Below are 16,139 nucleotides of genomic sequence, written 5' to 3' on the forward strand. Positions count from 1 at the left end.
TGAGCAGCTACTAATCATTTTTAATAATAGAAAATGCTTTTATTTGTTGAAGTGACTACGGATATTATCCAGTAATTCTAAATTGCACAAATTGTAAAATTATCAGAAGATAAATTTGTGAGTATTCGTCAGTTTATGATAGATTTGTTAATGTTTCTTTTATATTCTTAAATGATTTTAAATGCATGATGCTTTCAACAGAAATATCTTCCAAATTCAGAATGTTTTCATGGCACTTTTTAGCCCAGTAGCTAAAATGATCTGCTGGGATCTACTGAGGTAAATCAAGGAAGCCATTTTTCATTTTCCCATTGACACATGGAGATTGAGGCGATGGATGCGTGACGGCACAAGTTCCGAGCTCAGGCTTCTTGAGTTCAAATCCCTGGTTCATCGCATCGTAGTTGGATGATCTTAAACAAGTTGCTTGCTTAGCTTCCTGAGTCTGGGTTTTTGCATTTACAAATTGGGGAATAGTAATGATAGCCACTTTGTCAGATGAGAATTAAATTAGAAAAGTGATGAATTGTATGCTAGCCTAGGGCCTAGAACATAGTAAGTAGCAAATAAACATTAATTACATCACCATTTTCTAGGGGGTACTGAAGTGAACGTAATATTCTTTGCCTTTTTCACAGCACACAGAGGAGATTCACTAACAATGCTTGCGATTACAGTGTAGTAGGATTGAAGCTCGGGTTCCGGCAGCCCGAGTCTCATAGGAACTGGGAAGAATGGGACTTATCTACCTACAAGGTCAAAGACAGATACTTAGGGTAGACATCATCTCAGAGGACTCAGGAGGAAAGAAGCTAGACTGTGCTGTTAAAACCTTATATATTGTCCATTTGGCGCAACTATCTACAACATAAATCAAGCCCTAGTCTTCAGAGTCATTAATTTATTACCTGGGAAGGAAAAGGCTGGAATCTCTCATTATGCAAATACATGAAGAAGCTTTCAAGGGACCACATTGTATTATCTTTTCTAAAATTAAATGCTTAACTCTACCAAAATTTTGACAAATAAAAAATTAAAAGAATTGGGTCAGCCAGGCATGGGGGGGCTCTGCTCATGCCCATCATCCCAGCTCTTGAGAGGGTGAAGTAGGAGGATCCATGTGAGCTCAAGGCCAGCCAGGGCTACAGAGTAAGTCCCAGGTCAGCCTGGGCTAGAATGAGACCCTGCTTCAAAAAGCCAGGAAGAGAATTGGATCTTGTGAGGTAGGGACATAGCTCTGCATGTAAGAGTGCTTATTACATAAACATTAGGACCTGAGTTCAATTCTCACTTAAAAACCTAGGCCTGCCTTTAAATCCTAGAGCTGTGGGAGGCAGAGACAGGAGGGTTGGTGGAGCTCCCTGCTCAGCCAGCCTGACTGAGAAACAGTGCAAGCCCCAGGCTTACTGAGAGATTGTCTTAGAGAGATGAGACAGAAGAGTAGAAGAAGGAAGTGACCCAGATCCCTTCTCTGGCCTCCACAGCCTTGCACATGGGGTGCACGTATCTGTACATGTGCATGCATACATCACGCCCAACACACACACAATTTTTTAAAATAACTAGACCCTTAATGGCGCCTTATAATTTTGATCCTAGTCAATATTAAATATATGCCATGATTAATACACTTGCTTTTTCATATAACTTGTGACTGAGCACTTTTCGATTCATACAGAACATCCACCTTACAATGCTGGTCTTGATGGAGGACATCCAGCAGACTTCTGCCCTTCTAGCACTGGGAGCTCTCAGCCTAGCCCCAACCCCAGGCCACGTCTGTTCTGAGAGGCTTAACAATAACAGTTGCACAGCTGGGCCAGCCTGAGCAAGCTTCAGCGATTCACTGGCCAAGTACTTTTCATAGCATTTAATAAATGATCACAATAAGTTTTATCTCGAGCAGGCCTGATTTCTAGGAAATTATGTTAAATTTTCTTAAACAGATGATCATACTTATGAGCAAAACAAAATCAGTCAGGATTTTTGTGTATTTGTAAGAATTTTTCTTTCATACCCTTAAGCTCATTTTCTTGTAAATGCATCTAAGCGAATAGAACAGAGGATCATTGTAAATGGTAACCCCATGAATGAAAGACTAAATGAAATCCTTAACCATTCTTATTAGCCATGGTTTACATTTTACATTTTTCAGTAGAAGGTCAGTCAGTCTTGCTCTGCAGAACCCACGGCTTCTGCTGTGGCTTTCTTTGAGGTTTTCACCCTGAGTCAGGATGATACTTAACCAGCCAGCCAGCCTCACCTTTCTGGGCTACACCACACAGCATATCTTATGCCAACAGCTGTGTGACGATGTCTGTAGATGCAGATATTGCACAACACAGAACTTGAAAACTGTTATGCATAATCAGTATTCATGCACAGTTGAAAATCTGGGCACAATGGGCATTTACGCACTGCTTCTTACTCATAAGCAACGACCACATGCAGTTGGTCCCATGTCTCATTGTAATCTGGAAATGGTAATACCTTATGTATAGTGGCCTGCATCAGGCATGTTCCTTGCCTAACTCACTTATGTACTCTCCTTGAAAGTGTCTTTCTCACAGGGCTGAGGGGCTGGCTCAGCTGGCAGAGTACTTTCCCTACAAGCCTGAGGACCAACATTCACATAAATGCCAGGTGGGCTTGGCAACCACCTGTAAGACCAGCACTTGGAAGGTGGACTCTGGAGGTGCCCAGGGCAAGCCGGCTAGCTAGACTAGTAGAGAATTTGTTAAAGGAAGTGTAGATTTTTATTTTAATAATACTTATTTGGCACAGTGTTTTTTTTTAACATCAGTAAACAGAGACGTCTCATGTCAACAATGGCCAGTAAATAAAAAGACATATGATTCTACAACAAAAGAATTTTAATGTGGTTTTTAAATATATATGTGCATCTGGCTTACAATGGTCATGGAGAATCGAACTGCAAACACCTTAACTGCTAAGCTATCTGTCCAGCTCTTTTTTTTTTTTTTTAAGGAATAGTGCTCTGTGGCACTGGTAACCATGCTTTAGCAGTCAGTCTTGCCTCTAAAGAAAGAGGAATGGAGGCGGGGAGGAGCCAGAGCTTGGCCACCCTGCCCTGACTGCTGCTGCTCCTGCTGGAGGTAAGCAGACTGTTGACTCCCCTGTAAGGTGCTTTCAAGGAAGCAGGTCCTGTTCCTTGATCTGGAGTAAACAAAATGACCATACTGGTCTATAGAAAGTGGAACAGAAAGCAGGGAAACCTTCAGCCCTGGATGGCACCTCTGAAATCAGTGTAACTTCAATGCCAATGCCATAAGAAGTCCTGGCTCCACAGAACCCTCCAGGTGCTTAGTGTTTGGCATCCCAGTGGCTGCCACAAACAGCAACTACACTGTTGTCTCCTGAATCTAAACTTCAAGGCCCTGCTAAGTGCTATCCCATTCCCCTGCCTGTCCTGGCACCCCCTCTACCCTTTGGCCCCAAGAGTCCCTCCTGCCTGATGCTGACACTTGCTCTGTACCCCTCTGGTGGTGTTCCTCACCTTCTGTGTGGGTGCAAGTGTTTATGTCTCAGCTGCAGAGCCAGCCTCGAAACCCCTACAGGTAGTGCTTCATAAGTAGACACTAAATCAGACGGTCAACATTGTCCAGGTCATATGCTCCTGGTGCTGGCATCTGACCATTCTAAGACACTGACATGGGTGTACCTAGCCACAGCAGGAGACTTACAGGCCACTGCCTCTGTTCAGAGGCAAGAACTCTAACCCAGCACTAGGCACTGTGAAAGAATTTTCTCATAGCCTTTTGTTAATTCTAAATGCATCCTTTGGACACTAAGTGGGTACTTGGCCTGGTGACTACGGAAAAGTTGCTCGTCCTTAGGAGAAACCAAGCTCCTAACTAAATCAGTGCAGTGCAGAAAGTGCTGTGAGGGGCTGGAGAGATGGCTTAGGTATTAAGGTGCTTGTGTGTGAAGCCTAAAGACCCAGGTTCAGTTCCACAGTACCCACATAAGTGAGATGCACAAGGTGGCACGTGCGTATATAGTTCATTTGCAATGGCTAGAGACCCTGGTGTGTTCATTTTCATTCTCTCAATCTTCGTTCTTTATCTCTAACTCTCTCTCTGCTTACAAACAAATAAATAAGCATTTTTTAAAAAATGTTTTAAGTGCTATGAACATATTTCATAGAAAATATTCTGAGTGCATACAGAAGGGAGTGGCCAGGTATGCCTGGTGGCTCATTTGGTGCATGTTTCTCAAGCTAGGTCCACGTCCTCCAGGACAGATCAAAGGGAAAGTTCTAGGAGTCCCAGAAGTCCAGTGGCTGAGTTTTAAGTCCCAGGTTTGTGTATCAAAATCAAACTGAGGGTTACTTGCATGAAATAAGTTGGCACCCTTCCCTTTCCTGTCTTGCAACTTTCCAACTTCTGTGCCACCCCAGAGCTTTGCACAGCAGTGTGACACACTTGGTGTTTTGTTTTAATGGCTTCCAAGTGATATAAGAGCGCTTTTTGACAAATCCAAGACCAGGGCTGGAGAGATTGCTCAGTGGTTAAGACACTTGCCTACAAAACCTAAGGACCAGAGATTGATTGCCAGTACCCACGTAACGCCAGATGCACAAGGTGGCATATGCATTTGGGGAGTTTGCAGTAGCTGGACGCCCTGGTGTGCCCATTCCCTCTCTCTCTCTCTCTCTCTCTGTGTGTGTGTGTGTGTGTGTGTGTGTGTGTGTGTGGTAAATAAATAAGTTTTTTGTGTTTTTTTTGTTTGTTTGTTTGTTGTTTTTGAGGTAGGGTCTCACTCTGGTCCAGGCTGACCTGGAATTAACTTTGTCATCTCAGGGTGGCCTTGAACTCATGGCAATCCTCCTACCTCTGCCTCCTGAGTGCTGGGATTAAAGGCATGCGCCACCACGCCTGGCTAAATAAGTATTTTTTTTTAATTCAAGATCAGCTCAACTAGAATCAAAGTTCATAGGATATACAGAATATATATATATTCTGATCATGAATAAAACTTCATCTTAAGACTACAAGGGTAAAATTCTCTCAGTCCCAACATTTCCACATTGACTCAGTCCAGAGACATTTTTGGAGTGCTTGGTATGTGCCAGAGCAGTTCTAGGGATTAGGTATTCAGCCTCCAGCTCCTGCCAAGCTCCTCTGCAGACCTTTGACCAGCAGGCAGCGAGATGCAAAAGTCAGGGAAGGTCTAACAGTACTGCCTGTCCTGTGATATTTACCAAGCATTTAGAGAGGAGTGAGATGACTTTCTGGATAATCTAATCTAAATTTCCATTCTGAAGGGACAGGTCACAAACACCTCCCTACGTCATACACGTCAACCCAGCTGTACTGGGAGAGCTCTTCACTCTGACTAGAGTGTGCTGGGCATTTAAGAATAGTCCTCGTGCTGGAAAACTGGCTACGTCGAAAAGAGCGCATGTCATGCAAGCGTGAGGACCTGAGGGGACCCGAGGCTGCATGTGCTGGATCTCTAGCATCCATGTAGAAAGCTGCGCATGGCCACACACCTGTGACCCCAGTCCTGTGGGGAGCAGAGGTAGGGGGATTGCCGAGGCTTGCTGGCATGACCAAAAATGGCAGCTCCAGGTTCAGTGAGAGACTTATGTCTTAAGGAAACCAGAAAAGTGATGGAATATGCCTGACAGTCTTCTCTAGCCCTCACTTGCACACACACACATGCACACGCACACGGGGCTCACACATGGCAGACACACATGCATACACCACACACAAACACACACACACACACACACACACACACACACACTTTACATAAACAAAAAAAAAATTAGTTCCTGTTTGCCAGGACAGAAACTGGCTCCGAATCCTCATGTGTCTAATGTGATATAGAAAACCTATAAATTAGTGCCAGGTTTGCAAAGTAACAAATACGATATCTAACAGTGATTCTAATAGTATTGACAGCTTTGTAGGACAGACATTCCTTTTTATTTTAAAGTCTGTTTCATCTATCACTGTTTGTATGTACATGTATGTGTGCACGTGTGTGTTTATGGGGGCACATGTGCCATGGAGTGCGCGTGGAGGTCAGAAGACAACCTTGGGGTGTTGGTGCGCTTCTTCTACCATGTTCAAGGTGGGCTGTGTCTTGCTGCTGGGTAGGCCGCCGTACTAACTGGCCCATGAACTTTAAGATTCTCCTGAATCCTTTTAACATGGCTGTAGGCACACTCGGATGACAGACACATGTACCACTTTCGTGTCTGGCTTTATGTGGGAGCTGGGCACCCAAACTCTGGTTGGCAGGCTTGAGGAGCATGTGCCTCTGATCACTGAACAATCTCCCCCAACCCCATTTTTTTCCTAATTAAATTTATCAACTATGTTTCTTCATACTAAAGTTGTTATTTTTATGCTGCCATGACATGTCCAACAGCAAATGATTTAACAGTTTAAATTATGGCTAATAAACTTTTGTTTTCTCGGTAGGAATTTTCTGTGTGCCTACTATGAGCCAGGCACTAGGGATACAAAGTATAGAATGATAAATACTGTCGTGTGCTTATGTAAAATCACGAGGGGAACAGAGTACAGGGCCACCTCCATGAGCAGGAAAAGCTCTGGAAAGGAGGTGATGTGATCAGGGCTGCAAGGGGAAAAGCTAGGTGTAACTGTCTGTGGAGCACTGACGTGGAAGGCAGGCTTGTCTGGGCCCGTATTGTCATAGGATAGCATACACGTTGAAAGGCACCTTAACTGGTCCTCTGATCCCTGGCAGGGAAGCAGTATGGCCAGTGTAGTGGTTTGCCAGGGTGCCCTGTCACAAGTAGAGGAAGGGAGTTGATTGAAACAGTCTGGGGAACCTGTCTGCTGATTTTATTTATTTGTTTTGTTTTGTTTTGTTTTTTTTCACTCTAGCCCAGGCTGCCCTGGCACTCTGTAGACCCAGGCTGGCCTCAAACAGCAATCCTCCTACTTCTGCCTCTGGAGGGTGCTGAGATTAAAGGTTTGCACCACTACAGCTGGATCATTTATTTTGATTTATTACTCTATGTAAGTTTTTATGGGGAGAAAACTAGTTGCACAGTTAGTGGAAAGAACAGGGTAGCTCAGTGTTTGTCACTGTGGGTGAGAGAAATTTTAATGCATAAGAAGTACTATAAATAGTAATGTACCAAGCACATCTGAGCTATTTTGAAGTCATTTTCTATATGGTCTCTTTGGGCTTTAGTTGCTTTATTTACAGAATGTATGTTGCTGATAGAAGGCGCATGTCTCTTTAGCTGTGGAATGATAAGATTGTGTGATTATCCAGCCTCCCTGAACTGTTTCTATGAATCAGAGTCATTCCCAGTGTGTTCCTAAGACTTCATGTTGAAATGGAGCTCCCCATTTTATGAATTATACTTGGTCGTTGATTGTCTCAATTGCAAATTCTGGCACGCAGCTAGAGTGTATCACTGTGCGGCACGGGCGCTCGGAGCTGCTGACGTCCTTGCTGCACTTATGCCAAAGGGAAATGCTTCTCATCTCTCTCTTAATGGATTATTTCTGTTCTTTTGGCAGCCAGAAGTGCAACTTGCTGAAGGCTTCGATGTGTTTATGCCTAAATCTCAGCTGGACCCTATATTGTCAAACTACACTCGCTCAGGAAGCCTTCTGTTTAGAAAACTGGTGTGTGCGTTTTTTGATGACAAGACTTTGGCTAACTCCCTACCCAATGGGAAGAGGAAAAGAGGACTCAATGACAACCGGAAAGGACTAGACCAAAATATTGTGGGTGCAATCAAAGGTTGGTCTTGTCATTTTGCATTTTATGGGTTCCTTGTTGCCTTTTGCCTTCATTCAATTAAGATGCAGCTAAATAGACTTGATTTCAGTTCCCAGTAGCCACTTACCCATAGACATGGCTCCTGAGTGTGATCTCTGCCACTCCCTGACCACATACTATTAGAATGCTATAAAATGACATTAAGTTTTAAAAATAATAACAAACGCCAATTTGATCTGCTACAGAGCCAAAAAAAAAGACTTTCAAAAGAAACTATTTTCCTTTCAGAAATTTCTAAGAACTTGTTCAAAGTATGGTTTAAACTTGATTTTTCAACGTAAATATGAATAAAGCTATGGCATGTTTTCTGATAACCAAAGTTTCACCTGAAGTTTGGATGCTGAGTTGGCAGGTTGTTGCATCTGATGAAATCTCAAGTGTAAGTTGAGCCAGTCGCGGGGTTTCTCCTCACAGTCCTGGCCGCTTTGGTGCCTCCCATTGTGCTGGGCAGTCTACCTGGTACGTGGAGGGAGCGCCTGGCTCTCCCCTCACTCCTTTGAGCACGTGTCCCTTCTGTGGTTTGGCAAGTGCATGATCGTGCGTTGTCACGTCTAGCCTCTTCCAGCTCCTAAACCTTCTTCACTGTTCAGTGTTCTCACTCAGGACTCTCGTGACTGTTACCTTGAGAAGGGTTGTTGTCTTTTTTAATCATTTAATTATTTACTTATTTATTTTGAGAGAGAGGAGAAAGAAGCAGGTAAAGAGAGCAAATGGATATGCCAGGGCCTCTAGCCACTGCAAACAAACTCCAGGTGCATGTACCCCTTTGTGCATCTGGCTTATGTGGATACTGGGGTATCAAATCTGGGTCCTTAGGCTTTGCAGACAAATGCCTTAACCACTACGCCATCTCTCCAGCCCAGGAAGTAGAAGTTTTTTCAATGTGATTTTCAAAAAGAATGAATGCATACCAAGTCTCAAATCAAAACACAACTACCATGAAAATGAAACTTTGGGCCACCTTCCCTAAGCCTCACATAACTGAGGACAGTGCCCAGTGGCTCGGCTGCGCACTGTTGGGCCTGTGAGCGGGGCTGACTGCGGCCTCCTTATCTTTCAGGACAAGTAAATGAATTTAATAATGCTTAAAGGGTACTTGGAAACTCACAATTAACTTTACAAAATAATTCGATGTTCAAATGGAGTTAGCAAGTACCAGACACCCTCTATCCATGGACAGAAGGACATGAGCCTTTATTAACAGGAGATTTCTCCTACGCCATCAGAATTGTTTCGCTTACAGTAACAGTTGAGTTATGTAAAGTAAGGGAAACTACAGAGTATCACGATCTCTGCCACTTATGAAAAGAATGATGCCACCTGCAGTGACACTAAAAACTGAGTGAGAGAAGAGAAGACGGCTGTGATGTCAGTAGTCAAGAAGGCTGGCTTCCCGTTACAGGCCGGGCCATCTCACACCGTAAAGGTCGAGCGCGGATGCCTTTCAAAACACACGGGAATTGGTTTGCTTTGTTTTCCCAGGGAAGTTTATTAACTTCCTAAAAGCATTTCAAAGTTAGAGCACTATAAAAATGACCACATTCTGTTTTAGTGACATAGAAGAGCTCACTTAATAATGGATGGTAATGAAAGAGATTATTTCAGTAGACCAACTTAGGCTCATCTAACCCTTTTCCATCTATACTAAATATCAAACAACTTAGAAAGTATACTATAAACAGAAAAGGTTGTCTTAATTTTTTTTCAGCTATATTCGATAGTTAGCAGGAAAAATAGCAGCAAGATTCCTACTCCTAATATGAAATTATTCAAGTTAACTTAAAGTTTCTATATTTAATTAACTATGTCATTGAAATTCTCTAACAACACACTAACTTGCAAACAAAAACCCACCCATAATCAGAAGACTTTAGTTTCATTTGTCACCTTGCAATGTTTAACTACAGGCATATATTTTGGTTTCTTTCCCCAATTATAAGAGTAACTCATCCTTGTAAAAGTCTTAATTCATGAAAAAGAAAGGAGAGCTCACTGAAAGGCCTTCAGAATCTCACACTTGGGAGGCTGTTGTGGGCTTCCTGTGTCGTGTTCACTCACAAGTGAACGTGTGCGGAGGCTGGTCTCTTGCACAAGACGTTCTCTTTATACTGACCACCAGTGATTTTGCTTGATTAATTCTGATAATTTCTTATAAGCACCTTGAAAACAAATTTTGACTTAAATATTTTTATTACTTGGGGCAATTGAAGGGGTTCAAGACATACCTAGCACTCGTTGCTCTGCCAACTTCAGCTGAGGGCACAGAGGGAGGAGCCTGGTGAGCAGGGGTGCCCCCCCCCCCCGAGCCCCTTGCACCTGCTCTGTGGGATGCTCCCAAGGAGCTCATGGCTCCTGGAAAGGGAACCTGAGGGTCACAGCACACCCAGGCAGCCTGTCTCCAGCTACCTCCTGTTCTTTGGGCCCCTCGATCTCTCCTCCAAGTCATTTCTCCTCTCTGAGGAAGGGGTGCAAGTTTCTAAATCTCGCTGGGCTGGGGGTATTCCTTCTTCTTTCGGCGCATGTACCTTTTGCCCTGTTCATCTGCCCCTTGCCAGGTTTTGTCAGTCTTCGACCTCTCATGGTCAGGGAAAGTTGGAAGTTGTCCCTCCTCTACACGCGTTACTGAGGGCTTTATCGAGTAGGACTTCTGAGAATACGTGTCCGCTGAGCGAGCAGGCACAGGCTTTTACTTTCATCTGGAATTTGGCTTTTATTCACATGATGGATTGTATGTTAAATTTCTAGTCTTCTGTCTTCTTGTAAGCAAATGACATCAAAACACACTTGTAAATGTCTCCCACTTAATAAAGTAACAGGGAAAGTAAAAAAAAAAAAAGTAGAAACCAAAGTAGAGTACAAATTTGAATGCTACTCTCTTAACTCCCTAATACATTTTTTCTTTGCCATAGTTCTTCTCTCAGTGTTTATTAGCCCACATATTGCAAATGAAGTTTGGAAGTAGCTACTGAATGAAATTCATAGGGAATAGCTATTTCTGATTTTTATTACTATCAGTAGAGACAAACAGAATGTTATTTACCTAATACAAGGTTTGGGATCTGGGTACTCTGGACAAGTGACACATGCTTTCTTCTGTTTCATACTGCCAAGGATATTTGTTTGGGCTGTTTTCCATCACATACACAGAAAGATTTTAAGTTTTCATTCTTTCTCTCTCTCTCTTACAAAATAATGAACAAATTGTGTATTAATTTGAAAGTATCATGACCTAGGAACCAGAAGATTGGTTAATTTTATTAATTCTCATATGTAAAAAATAGGGGTTGGGTTTTGATACTGTTTCAAATAAAGGTGATTAGATTGATTAAAACAATAGGGGAAAGGTGAATGAAAATCTATAAAATGGTTTTAAGTAGAAACTGAAATACACTGGGAAAAAAAGTTATTCAGAATTTTGTTGTTGTTGTTGTTGTTTTGTTTGTTTTTCAAGGTAGGGTCTCACTCTAGCCCAGGCTGACCTGGGATTCACTCTGTATTCTCAGGGTACCCTCGAACTCACAGCGATCCTCCTACCTCTGCCTCCCAAGTGCTGGGACTAAAGGCGTGCGCCATCATGCCCGGCTTTATTCAAAAATTATTAGCAAGCTTTTTGTGGGAAAATACTCCCTATGACAGTATCTCAAAAGTAAAGTGTAACGTCTTTGTACAAATAATACTTTTCACATTATCTTTTTTTTTTTTTTTTTTGGTTTTTCAAGGTAGGGTCTCACTCTGGCTCAGGCTGACCTGGAATTCACTATGTAGTTTCTCAGGGTGGCCTCGAACTTTCAATGACCCTCCTACCTCTGCCTCCCAAGTGCTGGGATTAAAGGCATGTGCCACCATGCCCAGCTTTATCTTATGCTTTTAATAGGGATGGTTGCTTAATGGTAATCCATTTAAAGTTCATTGATAAATATCACTTAAGATATTGCTAATGAAAATAACCTGAATTAGAAAAACTCTTCTGAAGGCTGAGGATGTTGCTCCGTGGCATAGTGCTTGAGAACCTGGATTGGATCTCCAGAATGGCATTAAATTTAGTGTGAGTAAAGCTCAGTGCGTGGTGGATTAAGAACTGCACTGTAAGGCTGGGCGTGGTGGTGCACGCCTTTAATCCCAGTGCTCAGGAGGCAGAGGTAGGAGGATTACCATGAGTCTGAGGCCAGGTCAGCCTGGACTAGAGTGAGACCCTGTCTTGAAAAACCAAAAAAAAATAATAAAAATAAAAATAAAAGAACTGCAGTGTAGCCAGGACTGTGAGGATGGTGGCTAGGCTAGTGATCTACAACCAGCCAGTTGTTGTTTATTTGAAATATATTCATAATGAATTGCTGGTTAAAGTACAGTTCAGCTTTAATTTACTGATTAGCTTCAAGGCTAGATCTTTTCTTGAAGATACTGAGAATCAGTCCCATGGTGCTAGGGAAACACTTCCTAGACTCTCACAGTCCATAGAGCTGAAAACAAAACCAACAATAACAAAAGATAGCTATCTTGGAAAAAATTATAGAAAATATGTCTTCTCAGGTTGTATGTTAATGACCTTTTTATTTAGACATTTGCAATAGAGCCAATTGGTGGATGCTTTGTTTCAAAAATCTGTGGAACATGTGTAAGCATCTGGTACTTTATTCATATTTTCATATAACAAATATACTTAAGATATAACTCTATAACAACTAAAAATTACATTAAGCATAGCTTATCTGTCAACTTTAGCTGCACCTGATTGTTTTGTTGCTTGGGGGATTGAACCTGGGGAAGTGTTCTGCCGTCGGCCTCCATGTGCAGCCTTCACTAGCTACTATTTGTATTTCCGTACTTTTCTAGAAGCTCATGACAAGTAAGTCACACTGGACCTCTCCTCACGTGTGCACAGCCATCTATTTTTCCATCCCTTTCCGTCCTCAGAGACTGAGTCAGTAGCTATAAGATAGTCCTGAAATCTTGATTTTGAACAGACAATGCTAATGTTGTTTTCTTTTTTCAGAACCTCGACCCCTTTCGAGAGGCAGCACCTCCCGGCTCTGATTCTAGCCCACAGTGGGGGACTGCGCTTCCTTAGCTGTCCTTTCAGATCAGTGCCCACCTTTCTAAAGGCTGTTCAGCTTCCTTTTTAGAACAGATGAGATGAGAACGCAGCACTGTCTCTCAGCTGCCCTCCTCCTTTGAGCTGTGAGGTTTAAAAGGATATTTTTTTTCTGTTTTGTTGCACAAAGTTTCTGGTTTGGGGTACACTTATGGGTCCCCACACTTGACTGAATGACCGTCCCCTTCAGCCACTTCGCCAGGGGGGAGAAAAGCATTACGAGGCATCAGAGTAACTCACGGATCACTAGACACAACCAAGCTGGCATTCCACGTGGCTTTGTCATTACACTCCTGGTGCTATCTTGGCCAAAGTCTCCTCAGTAGCATGTCTGAAGTGCTTATTCAGTCAGCTTTTTCTCCAGTGATGGAGACAACATGTCCTCTGCTGCTTTTCATGTATTAAAGAGGCCATGAGACTATTTCCACACTGGCCTTATAAACCTGAAAATATTCCGCAGACATGAAATTTCTGTTATGAGCACAGCCATCTATTATCCACCACTGTAAGTCAGGAGCTGGTGACATCATTTTATGTTGACTTGGCTCCTGACCTTAAGGAATGTTCTATGTCATGTCAACAGTGGCCTTTATCACACAATATCACAGAATAATACTCCATGCCAGAATACATAGATAGATATTAAGATGCCTGCTGGCTAATGGGGAAGAAGCGTAGAAAATGCAAATCCCAGTAGAAGAAGGCTTCACTGAGCAGGTGACATCAACATAGACTGGGAATGACGAGAAGTCTGTCACATGCAAAGGGAACGGGGGACTTGCCTGCGGAGGGCTGCTGAGTCACCGCTGTGTTCTCATTTGTTCCAGAAGGACAGTAACCTACAGAAAACACGAGATGCTTAAACTCAATAAAATATGGAATAAAAGTCCTTTGCCTCCAGAACTATTGAAAACTTACTCTCACAGTGGACTTTGAGTCCTTGGCAACCTGTTTAAAGTATTTAACTTCAGGAACATAATGTCAATGAAGTGAACACACATACAGTGGGCCTCCAGGGGTTTTCAACCAGAATAGTCCTTCTTAAGTTTACTGTTTTTTTAATGTTTTATTTATTTGAGCTAGATGATGGGGGCGGGGGACAGAGAGAGAATGGACATGCCAGGGGCATTGTAAACAAACTCCAGACACATGTGCCACCTTGCGCATCTGGCTTACATGGGTACCGAGGAATTGAACCTGGATCCTTTGGCATTGCAGGCAAGTGCCTGAACCACTAAGCCATCTCTCCAGTCCTAAATTTGCTTCTTAAAGCTACCCAAGTCCCATCCTAGAACTAATAAATCAAAACCGTTAGAGTTGGAGCCAAGGTGGATCTGATGTCTGTCCTTTATCACTAGTCTTCTGGAGACATAAAAGAAGACTCTCATCTTTATCTTCAGAATTATAGGCCCATCGGCTTCCTACAGAAGGAGCAAGGGGAAGTGTTGAGAAATTGAAGAAATGGTGGCTTTGGTTGGCTTTTCTTTAGCCTTTCACGTAATGAGTAGAAACCAGTTCTATATTAGCTTTCAGGGACTCAATTTTAATTCACAGATGTTAAATTCTTACTAAACCTGCATTTTATTTAAAAAAAACCCCTTTTTATTGACAACCTCCATTCATATCAGAATGTACCCTGATCATACCCCATTCCAACCAGCCTCCCTTGTCTCCCTTACCCTTACCTTACCTCCTTACCTCCCTCCACTAAATCCCTTCTTCTTTCCAACTGGTCCCTTTACTATTTTGATGTCGTCTCTTCTCCTTTGCCCTCTTATTAGGCAAGTCTTACGTAGGTGGCGTCAGCCACTGTGAGAGCATAATGCAGCCACCACTTAGTGTCTGCCACCTCTTCCACAGTGGTCCGCGAGCCTTGGAGGTTGTAACAGAGACTCCTCTCAGTGCTGAGGACTCCACTGTCACTTCTCAGCCCTCTGATGAGTCTTGAGTCTCCTAGTACTATCACCATCTGAAGAAAAAAAGAAAAAGAAATTTTTCTAGCCAAAAGTGCAAGTGGCATGGGCATACACAAAGATTTAGAGGCAATTTGGTGGGCATCTCATATCCACGTAACCAAACAATGGTTAGTCGCTTCTCCCCTTTCTAGCCGTGGGCTTTAGAGTAGGTTTTCAGTGCCCAGCGCGAGTTACCTCCTGTGAAGTGGGTCTCACATGCAATCAGAGGCATGCCACTATTGCACCAGTTGGTACATTCAGTGTGGCTGTCCAGTTGTGAAGCTTGCAGAGTCCACTGTTGGCTGAGACCACTGATAACTTTTCCGTCCCAGCCGACTGCGTAGCTTTTTCCAGCGCTATGACAGTGAGTCAACAGAGAGGAGGCTTCCAGCTCAGCTCCAGCTTGATTTCCCAGTGCCCTGCAGCCCAAGCACGGGATATCTTCAGCAGTGAGGTCTCTCAGCTCTGGTGGGCAGCCAAGGGCCTTGGCAGTAGCCTCTATTGTTTGGGGGAGCATCAGAGACCTCCCTCACCAGCAGCCCCCTGGCACTGAAATTTTCTTGTAAACATCTGTAGCTTCTGGATGCATTATCCACGCCCACAGAGTACATGGGCCCCTGTACCATAAGCGGCTACTGTGTATTGCCCAACGTAAGTGGCACCATTACTCCTGTGAACACTGCCAATTTATATAATCATGATGACAGTTTCCTAGCAGGAGGAGGCAGGGTCGTGAGGGAAGGACACCTTTGTTATGTATGCTGTGCTGTCCTGCGGGCCAGCTATGGATCTGACAGATTGAAAGCAGTGTTCCTACCTAGCCCACTCTCGTTCTGTTCAACTCCCTGAATTATGTGCTTGATCTAAGATGCTCACCACATCCTCCTGTTTTCTCTCTTCTTAAAAGGAAGTAGCGGGCTGGAGAGATGGCTTACTGGTTAAGGCATTTGCCTGCAAAGCCAAAGGATCCCGATTCAATTCTCCAGGACCCACATAAGCCAGATGCGCAAGGTGGTGCATGCATCTGGAGCTCGTTTGCAGTGGCTGGAGGCCCTGGTGCACCCATTCTCGGTCTCTCTCTCTCTCTCTTTCTCAGATACATAAAATATATTTTAAAAAGTAGAAAGGAATAAAAGGAAGTAGCATTGTATCGTAATTGGCCTCTTACACCCTTCTACCCTTTCCTGGGCCTGAAGCTGATTCCAGCAGTGTCTACAGTAGTTCTGTAAGCTGCTACTGACTGTCCCATACAAGGCATGCATCAAAATATAAAAGATTCAGAGAATTTGTAG

At 43.2% G+C, this 16,139-nt stretch overlaps 1 protein-coding gene across 5 annotated transcripts in view; it reads left to right on the plus strand.

The window, feature by feature from the left end:
- Positions 1-16,139, plus strand: part of Bend7 (BEN domain containing 7) — a 93,423-nt gene that overhangs the window by 50,993 nt on the left and 26,291 nt on the right. For all 5 annotated transcript variants that reach the window (XM_045135427.1, XM_045135428.1, XM_045135431.1 and 2 more), the window contains one exon: positions 7,536-7,761. In XM_045135427.1, the coding sequence (XP_044991362.1) occupies positions 7,536-7,761 (226 nt within the window). The remainder of the gene's footprint in view (positions 1-7,535; positions 7,762-16,139) is intronic.

This window comes from Jaculus jaculus, chromosome 15, assembly GCF_020740685.1.
Source record: "Jaculus jaculus isolate mJacJac1 chromosome 15, mJacJac1.mat.Y.cur, whole genome shotgun sequence".
In the NCBI taxonomy this organism is placed as follows: domain Eukaryota; kingdom Metazoa; phylum Chordata; class Mammalia; order Rodentia; family Dipodidae; genus Jaculus; species Jaculus jaculus.